Raw genomic sequence first — 17,560 nt, 5'->3', positions numbered from 1 at the left:
GAAGACTTTCAGTTGTTACTACTTTTCCCAAAAATGTTTGGTAGAAATTGGTGAAGTCATCTGGGTCTGGAGTTTTCTTTGTGGCAAGGTTTTATTTATTTATTTTTATTATTTTTTTCTTTTCAATATATGAAGTTTATTGTCCAATTGGTTTCCATACAACACCCAGTGCTCATCCCAAAAGGTGCCCTCCTCGATACCCATCACCCACCCTCCCCTCCCTCCCACCGCCCATCAATCCTTAGTTTGTTCTCAGTTTTTAAGAGTCTCTTATGCTTTGGCTCTCTTCCACTCTAACCTCCCCCCTTTTTTTTTCCTTCCCCTCCCCCATGGGTTTCTGTTAAGTTTCTCAGGATTCACATAAGAGTGAACACATATGGTATCTGTCTTTCTCTGTATGGCTTATTTCACTTAGCATCACACTCTCCAGTTCCATCCATGTTGCTACAAAGGGCCATATTTCATTCTTTCTCATTGCCATGTAGTACTCCATTGTGTATATAAACCACAATTTCTTTATCCATTCATCAATTGATGGACATTTAGGCTCTTTCCATCATTTGGCTATTGTTGAGAGTGCTGCTATAAACATTGGGGTACAAGTGCCTCTATGCATCAGTACTCCTGTATCCCTTGGGTAAATTCCTAGCAGTGCTATTGCTGGGTCATAGGGTAGGTCTATTTTTAATTTTTTGAGGAACCTCCACACTGTTTTCCAGAGTGGCTGCACCAATTTGCATTCCTACCAACATTGCAAGAGGGTTCCCGTTTCTCCACATCCTCTCCAGCATCTATAGTCTCCCGATTTGTTCATTTTGGCCACTCTGACTGGCATGAGGTGATATCTGAGTGTGGTTTTGATTTGTATTTCCCTGATGAGGAGTGACATTGAGCATCTTTTTATGTGCCTGTTGGCCATCTGGATGTCTTCTTTAGAGAAGTGTCTATTCATGTTTTCTGCCCATTTCTTCACTGGGTTATTTGTTTTTCGGGTGTGGAGTTTGGTGAGCTCTTTATAGATTTTGGATACTACCCCTTTGTCTGATACATCATTTGCAAATATCTTTTCCCATTCCGTTGGTTGCCTTTTAGTTTTGTTGGTTGTTTCCTTTGCTGTGCAGAAGTTTTTATCTTCATAAGGTCCCGGTAGTTCATTTTTGCTTTTAATTCCCTTGTGGCAAGGTTTTAAAACAAGATATTCAATTAATCTAATAGTTATAAATCTACTCAGGTTTTTTTCTCTCTTCTTGTCAGAATTAGCATTCGATTATTGTCTCAGAATTTGTCTATTTTATCTAAATCTTCAAGTGTATTGACCTACAGTTCTTCATAATATGCTGTTAGTGAAGTTTAGAATATTTTATAGCTATGCCTCCTTTAAATTACTAATATTGGCTTATTTCAGCCTTCTTTCTTTTTGTCTTGAGGCAGATTCTGCAGAGGATAATGAATCTTAATACTTTTCAAAGTACCAGCTTTTGAGGTTAATGATTTGTTTTGCATATTCATTCAATTCTTATTTTTTTTTATGATTTCCTTTTAATATATTTTGATTTGTTAAGCTTTTTCCCTTTCTTTATATTGATGTGTATAATTCATTGTCTTTCAGGTTTTCCTTTTTTAAAGTTGTTTTTTAAAAAATATATGCATTTCTTCTTTATAGTGTCTTTTAAAAAGCAGAGATTTTAAATTTGGATAAAATATAATTGTCAATTTTTTATGCTTTGTGGTTTTTGTGTTCTAGCTAATAGATCTTTGTCAAGGTCACAAAGGTTTTTCTCTTGCACTTTCTATTAGCTGTTTATAGTTTTGGCTCTTATCCTCAGATCTTTCATCTGTTTGAATTAATTTTCATATATGATATGAAGTAAGGACTGAGTGTTTTTTTTTTTAATATCCTAATTCTCCAATAACATTTGTTGAAAAGATTTTCCTTTCTCCATTGAATTACCTTGGTAAATGTCGTTTGTATATATGTTTTAATTTTGGACTCTTTTTTGATCCAATGATGTACATTATATTTACTCTACAAACACACTTTATTGATTATGGTAGATTTATAAATCAGGCAGTATAAGTCCTCTGTCCTTTTTTCTATTTTCAAAAAGTTTGGTCTATTCTATATACTCTACATTACCATTATAAAATTTAGAATCGGCTTGTCAATTTCTTTTAAAAAAGTTTGTAGGGATTTTAATTGAGGTTGAGTTACATATAGAGGGGAAAATTGAGTCTAACAGTATTGATTCTTCTAAGTCATGGACACAGTGTATTTCAGTACTATTTAGGTCTTTAACATTTTCAGCAATGTATTATGATTTTCAGTGTGTTGCACACAGTTTGCTAAATTTATATGTAAGTATTTAATATTTTTATGTTATTGTAAATGGCATTTTGCAGGTATTTGTGTAGTGTAGTGATTATCATGTTTGCCTGTAAATGGCATTTAAAATTTCAACTTACAATTGTTGATTGCTAGTATATAGAAAAGCAATTGATTTTTCATATTGAACTGGTATTTCGCAACTTTGCTTAACACATTTATTAATCCTGGTAGCTTTTTTTATTATCTGCATAGAGAATCATGTGTTAAAATCATGCTAGTAAATTCTTCCTTTTCAACTTGTATACCTTTTACTTATTTTCTTTGTATTTTTTCAGTGGCAGTATCTCTGGTACAGTGCTGAGTAGGAGTAGTGGAAGCAGATAATCCTGCCTTTTTTCCTATTTTAGGAGGGAAAGTTCCAGTCTTAATTATTATGTTAGTGGTATGCTTTCTAGATGCTTCTTATCAGGTCAAGGAAATCTAGTTTGCCGAGTCTATTTCATCGATGATGTTAAATTTTGTCAAATAATTTTTCTGCATCTGTTGGGAAGATCATTTGTCCTTTTATTATATATTTTTTTATTTCTTAATATAGTGAATAACACTGACTTTCAGATGTTAAACAACTATTGCATTTGTGGGCAAACCCTATTGGTCATAATATATTATCCTTTTCATATATTGCTAGAATTGATTTGCTAAAAATATTAAGGATTTTTATGTTTATGCTCATCAGAGATATTGGACTAGTTTTCTGTTTTTATAATGTCTTTGTCTGATTTTGCAGTCTGGGTAATGATAGTGATTTGGGGAGTGTTTCATTCCATTCTATTTTCTATAATAAGAGTTTGTGTAGAATTGGTATTATTTCTTTCTCAAATGTTTGATGGAACTCACCAGTGAAACTGTCTGGCTCATGAGCCTTCTTTGTCAAAAAGATTTTGACTATAACATTTATTTTCTTTAATGTTAGAGATACTCAAGTTACCCATTTTTTTGTGAACGAGCCTTGGTAGTTTATTTTGGAAGTTTGTCCATATCATTGAGATGGTAAATTTGTTTGCATAAAGCCATTAATTTATATTCTTATTATTCTTTTTAATATTTGTAAACTGTGTAGTGATATCTTTCTTATATCTGATATGAATAATTTGTGTCTTCTCTTGTCAGGTTGACTAAAGATTAATAAGTTAAACAACTTTATTGATCTTTTCAAAGAAGTAGCTTTTCTTTCCTGCTTTCTATTTTTATTGATTAGTGCTTTATTTTTATATTTCTTTTCTTATTTGGGTTTTATTCCTTCTGTTTTACTACCTTTTTAAGGTGGAAGATTAGAGCATTGAATTGATAAAGACCTTTTTTCTTCCTTTTAAATATATGTGTTTATTGCTATAAATTTCTTTTTTATCCAATAGTTTCAAACTTTAATATACGTAAGAATCACTTGGATGGTTGTTACAATAGATTGCTCTCTCCTAACCCCTGATTTTCTTATTCATTATGTGAGGATTGGTGCCAGCAAACTTCCATTTTTTAAAAGGTTTCTAGGTAATTCCATTTGCTGTTGTCAAGGAACCACCCATGAGAAGGACTGACTGCTTAAGCAGTATCCTGCATATTTTCAAAAGTATTCTTGTTTCCACTTAATTCAAAGTGCTTTCTGATTTTTTTGTGTGATTTTTTTCTTTGGCTTCTCTTTGGGTTGATTAGTAGTATTTAGTTGAATCCAAATACATGAAGATTTTTCAGGTATATTTCTTGTCATTATTTTTTGTTTAATATAGTTCTTGTCAGAGACTGTATGTTTTGCTATTAACATTTTTGTGAGTCTTATCTTCTGGCTGAGAATATGGTCTGTCTTGGTGAATGTCAAGTGTCAGTTAAAAAGGATGTGTGTGTATTTTGCTGCAGTGGTCGGGGTGTTCTATAAATGCCAGTTTTGTGATGGTGGGTGGAGTTGTTCAAGTCTTAGTAATTTTCCTTAGTTACTGAAAGACTAATGTAGAAATCTCCATTTATGATTGTGGATTTAACTATTTAATTTTTTAGTTCTATCAGTTTTTGCTTCATACATTTAAATGTTTAGTTATTGGTCATAATTTTTACAATTATAATTTTTAGATCCCTATAATACATTATCTGCCTTCATTCCAAGTTGTCTTCTGTTAACAGCTTCTTTTAACATTTTTTTTTAGAGCGGGCCTGCTGGATATGGATTATCCTGTTTTTTCTATATCTGAGAATCTCTGTATTTCACAGTCATCCCTGAAAGATAGTTTTGCCTGTCATAGAATTCTGAGTTACAGTTATTTGTCAGCACTTTAGAAAGTGTTGGGCTCTTCTTTCTGGCCTCCGTCATTTTTTAGGGTAAAAATCACAGTTGTTTGAACTTGTTTTTCTTTAACCTCTTCTGAGGTGTTTTGTTTATCTTCAGTTTTCAGCAGCCTAATTGTGATGTGTTTAGGTGTGGGTTTCTTTCAATTTTGTTTGTGATTTGCTCAACTTCTTGAATCTGTAGGACTATCAATTTGTTAACTGTACATTTTTTGTTTTATTTTTGTTGGGATTGGTCTAAGTACATGTCTTTAGCTTATCAGATTCTACCTTTAATATTCTTCCATTTCATATTTAGTGTTAGAACCTCAGGATTTCCTGCATTTCTCCTCTTTTCCTTTGTGCTAATATTATATCTCATATATTATGAACAGCATAGTAAATTGTGCTTTTTGTTTTGTAAGTAAGTTATCATTTTAGGGAGACAAGAAATGAGAAATTATGTCTTGTATTTATCTACATATCCAGCTTTCCTACACTCTACGTTCATCTATGTAAATCCAGATTCTGTCTGGTATTAGCTGTTATTGTCATCCAGCTTAAAGAACTTCCTTTGTCATATCATGGGCAAGTCTGTGGTGTTACACTTCTGCTTTTTTTTTTTTTTTTTTTGTCTGAGAAAGTTTTGTTTCAGTTTCATTTTTGGAAAATATTTTGTTGGGTAGAGAATTCTACTTTGATAGTTATTTTTGGTTTTGGTAGAGAATTCTAGATTGACAGTCTTATTTTTCCTTCTTAGTTTAAAAATCTGCAGTTTGATTGTCTTCTGACTTAACATTCTTTCTGATAAGAGGTCAGTTGTAATTCTTATTTTTGTTCTTTAGCTTGTTCATCTATATTACTTCATGCCAGTCCTTGGTGTAGGTTTCTTTTTTTCTTTCTTTCTTTCTTTCTTTCTTTCTTTCTTTCTTTCTTTCTTTCTGTTTGTATTTCATTAATGTTCTTGGTTTTGTGGATTTATGGATTTAACTGAATTTGAGAAATTACTTATTTAAATTTTATTTCTGTCCACCCACCACCTACCACGTTTCTGGAACTCTTATTGCACTTAGATTAGACTTCTTTAATATTTTCAGAAGGTCCCTGATAGTCTGTTCATTGTTTTTTAGGATGTTTTGTTTGTTCATGTTGTTTCATTTTGGATAGCTCTTGTTTCTGTATCTTAAGTTCACTGTTCTTTTCTTCTAAAGCGTCAAATCTTGTGTTAATTCTACTCAATGTATTTTTCATTCAGATATTATCTTTTCCATTTTCAGGAGTTCTGTTTGAGTCTTTTTTTATCTACCATTTCTTTCTTACCATGTTCATGTTTTCTGTAACATTACTGAACATATTTGAATGTATTTACAATGGCTTTTAAAACATTCGTTTCTGCTGATTTTATCTTCTGTGCTATTTCTGGGTCACCTTCTATTGACCGATTTTCCTTCTCGTTGTGGGTCATATTTTCTTTGCCCTGTATGCTTGTTAATTTTAAAATGTATTCCAAACATGGCATATTTTTATCACGTTGGCTGCTGGATTTTGTTGTGGCTTGAAAGAATGTTGGATTTTGTACTCACATGCAGTTATCTGGGATAGTATAGGCATTTTGGGGGATTGCTTCTGAGGTTTGTTAGGACCCAGAGCAACTTTGAGTTTACGACTAACTTATTCCAGTATTACAGCCCTTTTTGTACTCTACCTAAGGCCTCCTGTTGTGTGAGGTCTTTCTTCTGTCTGCTAACACAACTGTTCCCAGCCCTGTGTGAGAACCCAAGAGTTATTCAGCCTGCTAGTCTTTTGTTGTTGTTGTTGTTCTTTACATGGGCTTTAAGTAGTTTTCTTTTATGCATATGCAGATCAGTACTCAATTTAGGATTTGAGCGAATCTTTCTGCAGATTTCTTCAGCCTTCTCTATGTGTAGCTACCTCACCTACAAATTCATTTTTGCTTCTGGCATTTATAGTATTATTAGGAGTTATTTCATTTATTCACATACCTGTTTTCATCATTATCTTTTCTCTTTAATGAACTACTCTTTATAAATTGGGAATATGGTGGAGCACATTACTAAGTTAAAAGCAAAATTCATGCATATACAAATAATAACATACAAATGATAAGAAAATACTTTTTCTGAGATGACCAATATTTTTACTTGGAATGTTTACTAAGAAAAATTGGTTCCCTGAGTATGTGCACATTTCCAAATGCAAAAATAATACAAATATAATGAAAATGTGAATCATAGTTAATTTTACATTTCGAGTACAAGAAAAAATTATTTCCTTAATTTTTCATTTGAAACTACCGTACCACCTGTAGGTTCCTTAATTGAATTGCTAGTGACCAAACCTTGAGAAAAACTGCCGTAATATTTAGAATACAGATTTTGGTGTTAGACCTGTATCATAGGTGTTACACTATTAATTTTTTTAAAAACTTATTTTATGTTTATTCATTTTTGAGACAGAAACAGAGCATGAGTGGGAGAGGGGCAGAGAGAGAGGGGGAGATACAGGATCTGAAGTAGGTTCCAGGTTCCGAGCTGTCAGCACAGAGCCTGACAGGGGGCTTGAACCCAATAACTGCAAGATCATGACCTGAGCCGAAGTCAGACGCTTAACCGACTGAACCAGGCGCTCCACACTTTTAATTTTTTAAAAAAGTGTTTAACAAGTAGTTGAGTGAAATACTGTATTTCATGATGAACTTCCCGTTACTCATAAGGGGAATATACATTTTTAAATTAAACTTTTTATTTTGAGATCACTGTAGATTCACATACACTTACAAGAGTGATCCAATGTACCCTTCATTGAGTTTTCCAAAGTGGGAACATTTTAAAAAATGTATTACAATATTGCAAACTGAATATTGACACTGATACAATTCACTGATCTTATTCCAGATTTCCTCTTTCATTTGTATTTATTTGTGTGCGCCTGTGTGGGTATGGGTTTCGTTCTGTGCAGTCTTATTGTACATTGTTTCACGTATCCACCACGGCAGTCAAGGTGTAGAATAGCTATATCACACAAGACTCCTTCACATTGCGCTTTTAATTTTATTTTTTATTTTATATAGAGAGCGCGTATGAGCAGAGGAGGTTGGGGGAGAGGGAGAGAGAGAGAATCCCAGGCAGGCTCCATATTCAGCTAGGAGGGGCTCAGTGCCAACCCTGGGATCATGACCTGAGCCAAAATTGGGAGTGGGTCACTCAGCTGAGTCACCCAAGTGCCCCTCACATTGCCCTTTTAAGCCATACCCACAACTCTTCCACCCCCACTCCCTTCCCGTCTCTAACCCTTGATAATCACTCATCTGTCCTCCGTTTCTATAATTAGGTTACTTCTAGGATTTTATGTAAATGGATCATTTACATTTAAGGTAATTTTGATACATTAGTGCCTCGGTCTGTGTTATTGTTTATTTTCTCTCTGCTGTTTCTTATGCTTCTGTTTCTCTTGTTTCTAATGGATTACTTGAAAAATTTTTAGAATTCCATCTTGATTTATTTATAGTATTCTTTTTTTTTTAATTTTTTTTTTTAACGTTTATTTATTTTTCAGAGAGAGACACAGCATGAACGGGGGAGGGGCAGAGATAGAGGGAAACACAGACTCGGAAGCAGGCTCCAGGCTCTGAGCCATCAGCCCAGAGCCCGACGCGGGGCTCGAACCCGCGGACCACGAGATCGTGACCTGAGCTGAAGTCGGACGCTTAACCGACTGAGCCACCCAGGCGCCCCTGTAGTATTCTTTTTTTTGAAGTTAATTTATGTATTTTGAGACAGAGAGCGAGTGAGCAAGCATGAGTGGGGGAGGGGCAGAGAGAGAGAGAGAGAGGGAGAGAGAGAATCCCAAGCAGGCTCTGTGTTGTTAGCATAGAGCCTGACGCAGGGCTCTATCCCACGAACCATGAGATCATGACCTGAGCCGAGATCAAGAGTCGGAAGCTTAACCAACTGAGCCACCCAGGTGCCCCCTTGATTTACTTATAGTATTCTTGAATGTATTTCTTTGTGTAGTTTTCTTAGGGGTTGATCTGGGTGTTAAACAATGCATATGTGACTTATCAGAGTCTAGTACCAGTATCAACATTTTACCACTTCACTTGAAGTGTGGAAACCTTGTTTGCTTTCACATCCCCTTACCTTCTCCACTTTTAAGCATCATTGCCTTTCATATTAGATGATATTATATTTTTTTCCTTTATCAGGCATGATTTATAAACCTTGTAGAGGAGAAGCATAGTCTATTGTGTGTAATCATATTTCTGCTCTATTTTTCTTTCCTGATGCTCTGACATTCCTTCTTTTATTATTTCATTCCTGTTTAAAAAATTTTCCTTTAACCATCCTTTAAGGAGAGGGCCGCATTTCAACAATTTTTAGTTTTCTTTTTTTTCATAGAGTATTTTTTTTCCATTTAATTCCTGAAGGATCATTTTGCTGGAATAGAATTCATGCCTGACAGTTCTTATTTTTCAGCATTTGAAAAATGTGCTGCTCCCTTCAGGCCTTTATAGTTTCAGATGAAAAATCCAGAGTTATTCTCATTGATGTACCCCTGTAAGTAATGTGTCATTTCTCTCTGGCTGCTTTCAAGATCTTTTTGTCTTCATCTTTAGTTTTTATAAGTTTTCTTATGATGTGCCGTGGTGTGGGTTTCTTCTGTTTATTTGGACGTCTCTAAGGTTCTTGAATCTGTACGTTCATGTCTCGTACAAAATTTAGATGTTTTTGGTTATTGTTTCTTCAAATACTCTTTCAGTTATGTTCTCTTTTCCTCTTTTGGGATTCCAGTGATGTGAATGTTGAATCAATTGTTATTGTTCCAAAAATGTTTCTGAGATTTTGTTAACTTTTTTTCAGTTGATTTTCTCTTTTATTCAGATTTGTTTCATTGATTTGTCCTCAAATTTACGGATCCCCTGTCTTCTGTTAGCTCCACTTTAATATTGAGCCTGTACATAGAGTTTCTGTTTGTTACTGCATTTTTCTTTTTTTCCTTAAGTTTCTTTCCTTTCTTTTTTCTTTCTTTCTTTCTTTCTTTCTTTTTTCTTTCTTTCTTTCTTTCTTTTTTCTTTCTTTCTTTCTTTCTTTCTTTCTTTCTTTCTTTCTTTCTATTCTTTCTATTCTTTCTTTCTGCTGAGATTTGTTGTTTGTTTCAAAAGAACATGTATTGCTTGTTGGAATGTTTTTATCATGGCTACTTAAAAATTCGTGTCAAGTAATTTCAACATCTCAGTGTTACTGTCACTTGTTTTCTTTTCATTAAAGTTGTGATTTTATTGGTCCTCAGTATGACAAGTGATTTTTTTTTTTTATTATTGTATCCTGGATATTTTGCTATTGGGAGTCTTTGGGTCCCATTTAAATCTTCTTTCTGTTTTAGCAGGCAGTCACTCTGTTTAGGTTTTTCCTTCAGGTCTTGTGGGATTTCCCTTTCCAGTCTCGATCTGGTGGGGAAAAGGAACTCTTTCTCTGCTTATTTTTTTTTTAATTTTTTTTTTAACGTTTATTTATTTTTGAGACAGAGAGAGACAGAGCATGAACGGGGGAGGGGCAGAGAGAGAGGGAGACACAGAATGGGAAGCAGGCTCCAGGCTCTGAGCCATCAGCCCAGAGCCCGACGCGGGGCTCGAACTCACAGACCGCGAGATTGTGACCTGAGCTGAAGTCGGACGCTTAACTGACTGCACCACCCAGGCGCCCCTCTCTGTTTGCTTTTTTTAAACAGTGTTTGCTGGGTCCCTCTTGCTGTTGCTGCTAGGGTCGTCTAGGATTGTCCATAGGACCTCAGTTTTGAGGAGGAATAAGCCTACCTGAGTCACCTTCTTATTGCTAGGTTGGGGAATTGAGAAATGTGGGGCCTGCATAGCCTTCTTCTGTTGACGGGTGAGGAGACACTTGTCTTCTAGTCCTGGAGTCCCTAACCAGTCTACCTTTACACTTTTCAGATTTCTCCTTTGGTTGTCTTGTGCACTGTTTCCAGAGTCTGCTTGTTGTACTTAGTGGGGTGTGGTACTTAGTTTTTCTAACTCTAAAATTCCTCAGCTGTAAAGAAGAGAAAGCAATAATAAACCTTTCAAAGGGTTATTATTACATGAAATAATGAGGTACTTCTTGAGACACAGTATGTGTTTTATTAGATAACGATGCTCCAGTTGATTGCAGGGTTGTTTGTTGCATTATTGTTTCTAGGAACAAATTGAAACCCAAATGGGTCATAGTGTAGAGTTATTTAAATAAGTTATGTATCATTAATAGAGTGGAATTTAACTGTTGAAAAATAATAAATGGGTCATAGAAGAATTGCGCCAGTTGCTTTAAGTGAAAAAATAGTTGAAAAAATAGTTGTAAAATAGCATGATTTTTTTGGTACAAGTATTTATAGGTCTGTATACACATATTTGTAATTTAAATGTGTTTTGTATGTGTGTAATAAAATATTTAGAATTACAGTCTGAAAGTGGTCTGAACATAACAAATTGTGAAAAATATCTCTAGATAGTAGGCTGGGAGAGAAGGTCATATTCACTTTTACATTAAAGACCTCTATTTCTACATTATTTTTTGGTAAGAAGAATGTTTATCTTTATTAAAAAGAGAATGAATAAAAATATGGAAACCTTCAATTGGACTGTAGGAGTAGAGCTTTAATAGTGGTTAAAGAGTATTTTTCAAGTTATTTTTGATAAGTTATTATTAATGTCATATTTTTGAAATTACCTCCAAAATGTAACACTCATTAGTTACAAATATACTCTGATTTTTTTTATGTGTTTTGTTTTATCAATTAAAATGGGCTTAGTGACTCCTTTTTGATATTTCTAAATTTTATGACCATTGAAGTATCACTTTCTTCACTACCTTAGAATTATGTAAAAGTAAATGATTTTTAAGATCATCTTTATTTTATATTACTTGATTTGAGTATTTTCAGTTGAGCTGTCTACAGTGCCAAAGTTACAAAAAAATTTTTTTTAATGTTTATTTACTTTTGAGAGAGAGAGAGAGTTAGAATGTGAGTCAGGGAGGGGCAGAGAGAAGGAGTCACAGAATCCAAAGGAGGCTCCAAGCTCTGACTGTCAGCACAGAGCCGGATGTGGGGCTCGAACGCGTGAACTGCGAGATCATGACCTGAGCTGAAGTCAGAAGCTTATCCGACAGAGCCACTCAGGCGCCCCTACAATGCCAAAGTTTAGATGGCCAGTTAGAGGGAAGATAGAAGTGTGGTCTGGGTGAATACCTAAAGACCAATGACAGATTTCTATATAGTTGCTCTTTGTAATCTAAAATTATCTAAGGCCAAGGATCTGTGTTTTGTTTATCTGCATATTCTTAAAAGCATGCCTTGTATATATGATTGATGCTTGCATCAGTGAATTTGCAGTTAGAAATAAGTGCTTTTAGATATAGCAAGCAGAATGGGATTTAATACGGTGAGTTAATTACAAGAGTATTAGAGACACCAAAGGGAGGGGGATCATCCAAAATCTGGAAGCTGCTACATACCTACCACATTTGTCACTAAGCTACTCTAGGCGTCACCGCTGCCCTTGAGCAGGAACTACCCCTGCTGCTATGGCTATAAAGTCACCACTGCTGTTATCCCCTGTAGTCATCTGCCTGTTCCTGCTGCTACGGATGAAGGCAGAATGTCTTTGTTATTTTTGCCTTCTAATCTCTCACCAGTACGCCCCTTGGTGGAACCTATCAGTTAATACAGCTATCAAGGACGTCTTGGAAATTTATTGTTTAGGTTTTCATCAGCAATACAGAAGAGTCTGTAGAAGGGAGAGTGGGGCTCATAACCAAGACATGGTGGACCATCACATAGCTAAAAATCGTTTAAGGGTGGGGATCATATCTTTTTAAATTTTTGTTACATCAGTGACTAATTCAGAGCTTGTCACATAGTAGGCTTTCATAAACTGTTAGTCTTTTTCTCAGGGTTATTTACAAATACAGAAATAAATGTGCGAATAGTTTTCCTTTTTCTATTGTACATCCAAAAATTTGGCATTTTCAATATTTCAGAGTTTCTTCTACAGAAAGACCAGCCTTACTCAACTTTGATCTCTAGCGCTTAACATAGTAACTAGCATATGTTTAATAATTGTTTTTGGAGTAAATGAATATTTGGTTATATTTAATTTACTTATAAAAATGTGGTATTAGAATTTACTTGGTAGTTTGGTGATATAGTAGTTATATTTTTAAATACTCCTTGAAGTTCATGATTTACCTTCATTCTCTTACAGCATCAAACACGTGGCTTGTCCCAGAAACTAAAGGAGCTATTGTTCAAGGTGGATATGGCCATACCAGTGTGTATGATGAAATAACAAAATCCATTTATGTTCACGGAGGCTATAAAGCATTACCAGGCAATAAATATGGATTGGTGGATGATCTTTATAAGTATGAAGTTAACACTAAGACTTGGTGAGTAGATTGGGTAACAGTATGGTGAGAAACTTTGTCACTGTTACATTTTATATTTGTATAGTAGTAGCATTTATTAAATATTTTCAGGGAACCATTCTTGTTCTTTTTCCCTGTTTATTTCAACTAATGAAATTCTCTTGTATAGCAAAGGTATGAAATAACACATTTTCTATGTAGTCATTATCACTTTAAACGATTGACTTTAAAATGTTTCCTGATTACATAGATATGCTAATTCTGTATGCATTACTTACAAGGACTGATATGTTCAATTCAGATGAGCAAGTTTGCTTACCAATGTAACGTTGAGCTTTGATATCTGCCCTGTGATTTTTTTCTTCTTTGCATTCATATTTTAATGTCATTTGCAAATTTTAAAAGCATTTCTTCAGTTTCATCATCTAATTTCCTATGACATGCAGAGCTTGTGCATTTAGGTAGATTGTTGTTATAAACAGTGTTACATTGTACATCTTATACTGGTTTTATTATGCAGATATGCAAGAGTTTCTGTAGGGTGTGTGTGTGTGTGTGTGTGTGTGTGTGTGTGTGTGTAGATAGTTAAAAGTGAAATTGTTGAGTCTGAGCATATTCACAGCAACTTTACCAAATGTTGCCTAATTGCACTCCAAGTCACTGTGTTAATGGATACTTTCACCAGCTAGGTGTGAATGTACCTGTTTCTTCATATCACCACCAACATTTGGTAATTGTGAGGCGATTTTTCTTTTACACATGCAATGGATGTGAATGCTATCTCATGGATACTTATTGTGCATACCCAGATTACTACAGTGACTAAGCATCTTTTTATGTGTTCATTTGCCACTTGAGTTTCCTGTTTAGTATATTGTCTATTTATAACCATAATGTTCTCTTTATGTTGGAAATACTGTTCATTAATTTTTCAGTTATTATTTTTTCTATGTATATGAGTTTTAAAATAGAATTTTTGGGGCGCCAGGGTGGCTCAGTCGGGTTGAGCATCTGACTTTGGCTCCGGTCATGATCTCATGGTTCCTGAGTCCGAGCCCAGCATCTGTGCTGACAGCTGGGAGCCTGCAGCCTACTTTGGGTTCTGTGTCTCCCTCGCTCTCTGCCCCTCCCCCAGGCTCTGTTTCTCTCTCAGTGATAAATAAACATGAAAAAAAAATAGGACTTTTGTTGTTTTCAAATATTTACATTTGTAAAACCTGGGAAATGACTCTGTTGTTTTTAGACACTACACATTCATTTAAACTTTCATCGTGAAATTACATATGTATTTGAATGAAATATAATTTTTCACCAAATTTTGACTTGTTTTCTACCCCCTTCACTTTCAAACATATATTCTAATTTTTTTCTTTTGAAAAAGAAAGGTGGAATTAAAAAAAAAAAGGTAAGACTTCCTTTGGATTATTTTATTAATTTTTATTATTTTTTTGTCTAATCAATACATTGTTATTCTTTATATTTTTATGACTAATAAAACCAATAAATCACTTTTTTCTTTTATATAAGTTATACATTGCATTTTACTTTCTATTTTAACATTTCCAACTTTTCCTCTTTGTATTTTTGCTCTGATAGCAAGAGGAATTGTGATTTAGTGATTAAGGCATTATCAATCTGCTTAACATATTTTTGCATATGTTCCAGCTACTGTATCATACCAAACAGGAAAAGATAACTGCTTCTGCAGAAAGAGGCATCCTAATTTCCAGTAATAATAATGGCTATAGCAATGTTCAGCAAAGCATATTAATAGATGTAAATAGAAAAGTGAGCCATGGGTATTCTTTGAATGAAGTCAAATGAGTGTTACTTGTTGCTCACCACTCAAATGGAGTTTGCTCAGAGTTTTACATGTTTCCCTTCCTGAAAATTTCCATAATGAACTTCTACATGGAAGACGTAATTATCAATCTTGGCAATATTAGTATATGCACAAATAACACTGAGTACCTTTAAGAGAATTTACTAAAATAATTTGTAAATTATTTTCAACACCTTATTATAAATATATTATAGATACACACAATACTTTAATGTTTTACTTTTATTCTTTGTTTTTAAAAAATATTGGTGAGCGCTAAAATATTTTTCTGTTATTCTTAATGTTTTTAGCATTCTTAAAGTTTTGATACTTGTTAGATTAATTTTAAATTTGCCCTCATATATTGATTAAAGTATATATCAGGTTTATTTGTCAATTATATATCTAAAACATTTTTTAAATTATGTCATTGATGAATAAGCCTGATACATACTTTAGTATATATATGTGAGAGCAAATATGTGCATTGTACAGATTGATTTTAAGTTTTTATCACCCAGAACTGGTGTCATTTTTTAGTGGATATGGTTTAGTAGATAGGCTGCTTTGTTGAAGTGATGGTAAATGTGTGTTTGGAGTTCTTTTTCATTGGTGAAATGGATTATTTTGGAATATCATTTCCACTGAGAAAAATTAGGAATTACATCTTTTTAGGCATCTGAGAATTATCACGGCAGTGAGAGTTTGTGGGTCAACATCTATGTCAAGGGAGGTAAGATTGGGATTTTGTGCATCTATTGTCTCTTTAGAAAGCTGTCTAAGAAACTGAGCAGAGCTTTTGCCAGTTAATATGGAGGACCAAAATTGGATTTCCAGATGTGCTAAGGAAGATGGGCTCTACTACATACTTGAAGACTTGGTTTAGTCCCTGAAATTCTAAACCTACTAGAGTGGATAAGTCCACTTTAAATCATTAGATTATGGTGACCTGTCTAGAGACTAAGTAGCTGACAGAACAAAAGTAAATCCTCTCTTGAGAAAGATAATATTGTATAGAGCCTCAAATTATTTCTTAAAACAACATGCAATATCTGACAAAATAAAAAAAATGATAAGGTTTAGAAAAAGACAAGATATGAAACAGCCATTAGTATCATAGCTAGAGGATAATGCTGTTTTCAGACAGAAACTTTAAAATAAAAGGTAGAAAACATTAGGAGACAAGTAGAAACTTTTACTAAAGAATCACATGGGGTTTATAGAAGTGAATAATATATTAAATGAATGAAGAAATCCTTAGATGGGTTTGACAACAGCTTAGATACAGCTGAGGAGGGAATTAATGAAATGGAAGATAGGTTGGAAAGAATACCCATGCTGAAATAAAGAAAGAGAAGAATGAAAAATAAAATAAGGAAGGAAATTTAAGGGACCTGTAGAAATGATCTAACATGTTGGAGTCAAGAGGAAGAAAAAGAGAAAATAATGTATAGCACTATTTAAAGTCTTAATGACTGAGAATTTTCAAAAGTGATTAAGAACATCAAGCCACAAATAGAAAAAATTCTATGAGTACCAAGGGGAATAGCTACAAAGAAATTTATATTTAGAAATATCACGGTAAAGGGGCGCCTGGGTGGCGCAGTCGGTTAAGCGTCCGACTTCAGCCAGGTCACGATCTCGCGGTCCGTGAGCTCGAGCCCCGCGTCAGGCTCTGGGCTGATGGCTCGGAGCCTGGAGCCTGTTTCCGATTCTGTGTCTCCCTCTCTCTCTGCCCCTCCCCCGTTCATGCTCTGTCTCTCTCTGTCCCAAAAATAAATAAAAAACGTTGAAAAAAAAAATTAAAAAAAAAAAAAAAAAAAAGAAATATCACGGTAAAACTGATGAAAATCCAAACATAAAGAGAAAAATTTAAAAGCAGTCAAAGGGGAAAAAAACTCATGTTCTCTTTAAAGGAACGATATTAAGACTGACAACTGATTTCTTAACTCAAAAAGTGAAATCTAGAAGACACAGTGTCTTCAAATTGCTGAAAGAAGATAATCATCAGCCTAAAATTTTGCACCCAGTAAAATTTCCTTGAAAAATGAAAGCAAAATAAGGATATTTTCAGAAAAACAAGAATCAAAAGAACTTGACAGTATTTTCCTGCAATAAAAGAAATACTAAATAAAGGAAATGATATTGAAGTAGAAGAAAAATGATCCCAGATACTAGAAGGAATAGAGAAATTAAGAGTAAATTGAAGTGGTTATTCATTAAATTAAACTATAATCAAAATAGAGGCTTAAATGGATATAAAAACTTAAATGCATGATAATAACAAAACATAAGTGAGGGAGATGGGTAAGTGGTGTTCAAAGTATTGAGGTTTTTGTAATAAGTGGGAATGGATAAAAGAACTAATTTATAGTAGACAATAACTAAAGATTTATATTGTAATCATTAAGTAACAAAAATAAAAGTAAAACTTCATATCTAACAAACTAATAGAAGGGAAAATGAGAATACTAGTTACTGGATTTGGAAGAAGACAAAAAAAGAATGGAAAAAAACAAAGTACAGTTGAGACACATATAAAGGAAGTAAGAGGATGATGTATTTAACTCTATATATTATACTAAATGCAAGTCAGTAATTACACTAAGTGTAAGGAAATAAATATTGCAAATTATACTAAATGTGAGAGACTAAATATTT

General features: G+C 33.9%; 1 protein-coding gene across 6 annotated transcripts in view; it reads left to right on the top strand.

The window, feature by feature from the left end:
- The window catches only part of ATRNL1 (attractin like 1), a 774,559-nt gene that overhangs the window by 86,931 nt on the left and 670,068 nt on the right, over positions 1-17,560 (top strand). For all 6 annotated transcript variants that reach the window (XM_078434862.2, XM_078434861.2, XM_078434859.2 and 3 more), the window contains one exon: positions 12,915-13,098. In XM_078434862.2, coding sequence (XP_078290988.2) covers positions 12,915-13,098 — 184 coding nt within the window. The remainder of the gene's footprint in view (positions 1-12,914; positions 13,099-17,560) is intronic.

This window comes from Panthera onca, chromosome D2 (genome assembly GCF_046562875.1).
Source record: "Panthera onca isolate mPanOnc1 chromosome D2, mPanOnc1 haplotype 2, whole genome shotgun sequence".
Classification (NCBI taxonomy): domain Eukaryota; kingdom Metazoa; phylum Chordata; class Mammalia; order Carnivora; family Felidae; genus Panthera; species Panthera onca.
Note: the sequence above shows the minus strand (reverse complement) of the source record. Positions and strands in the feature narration are given on the sequence as shown.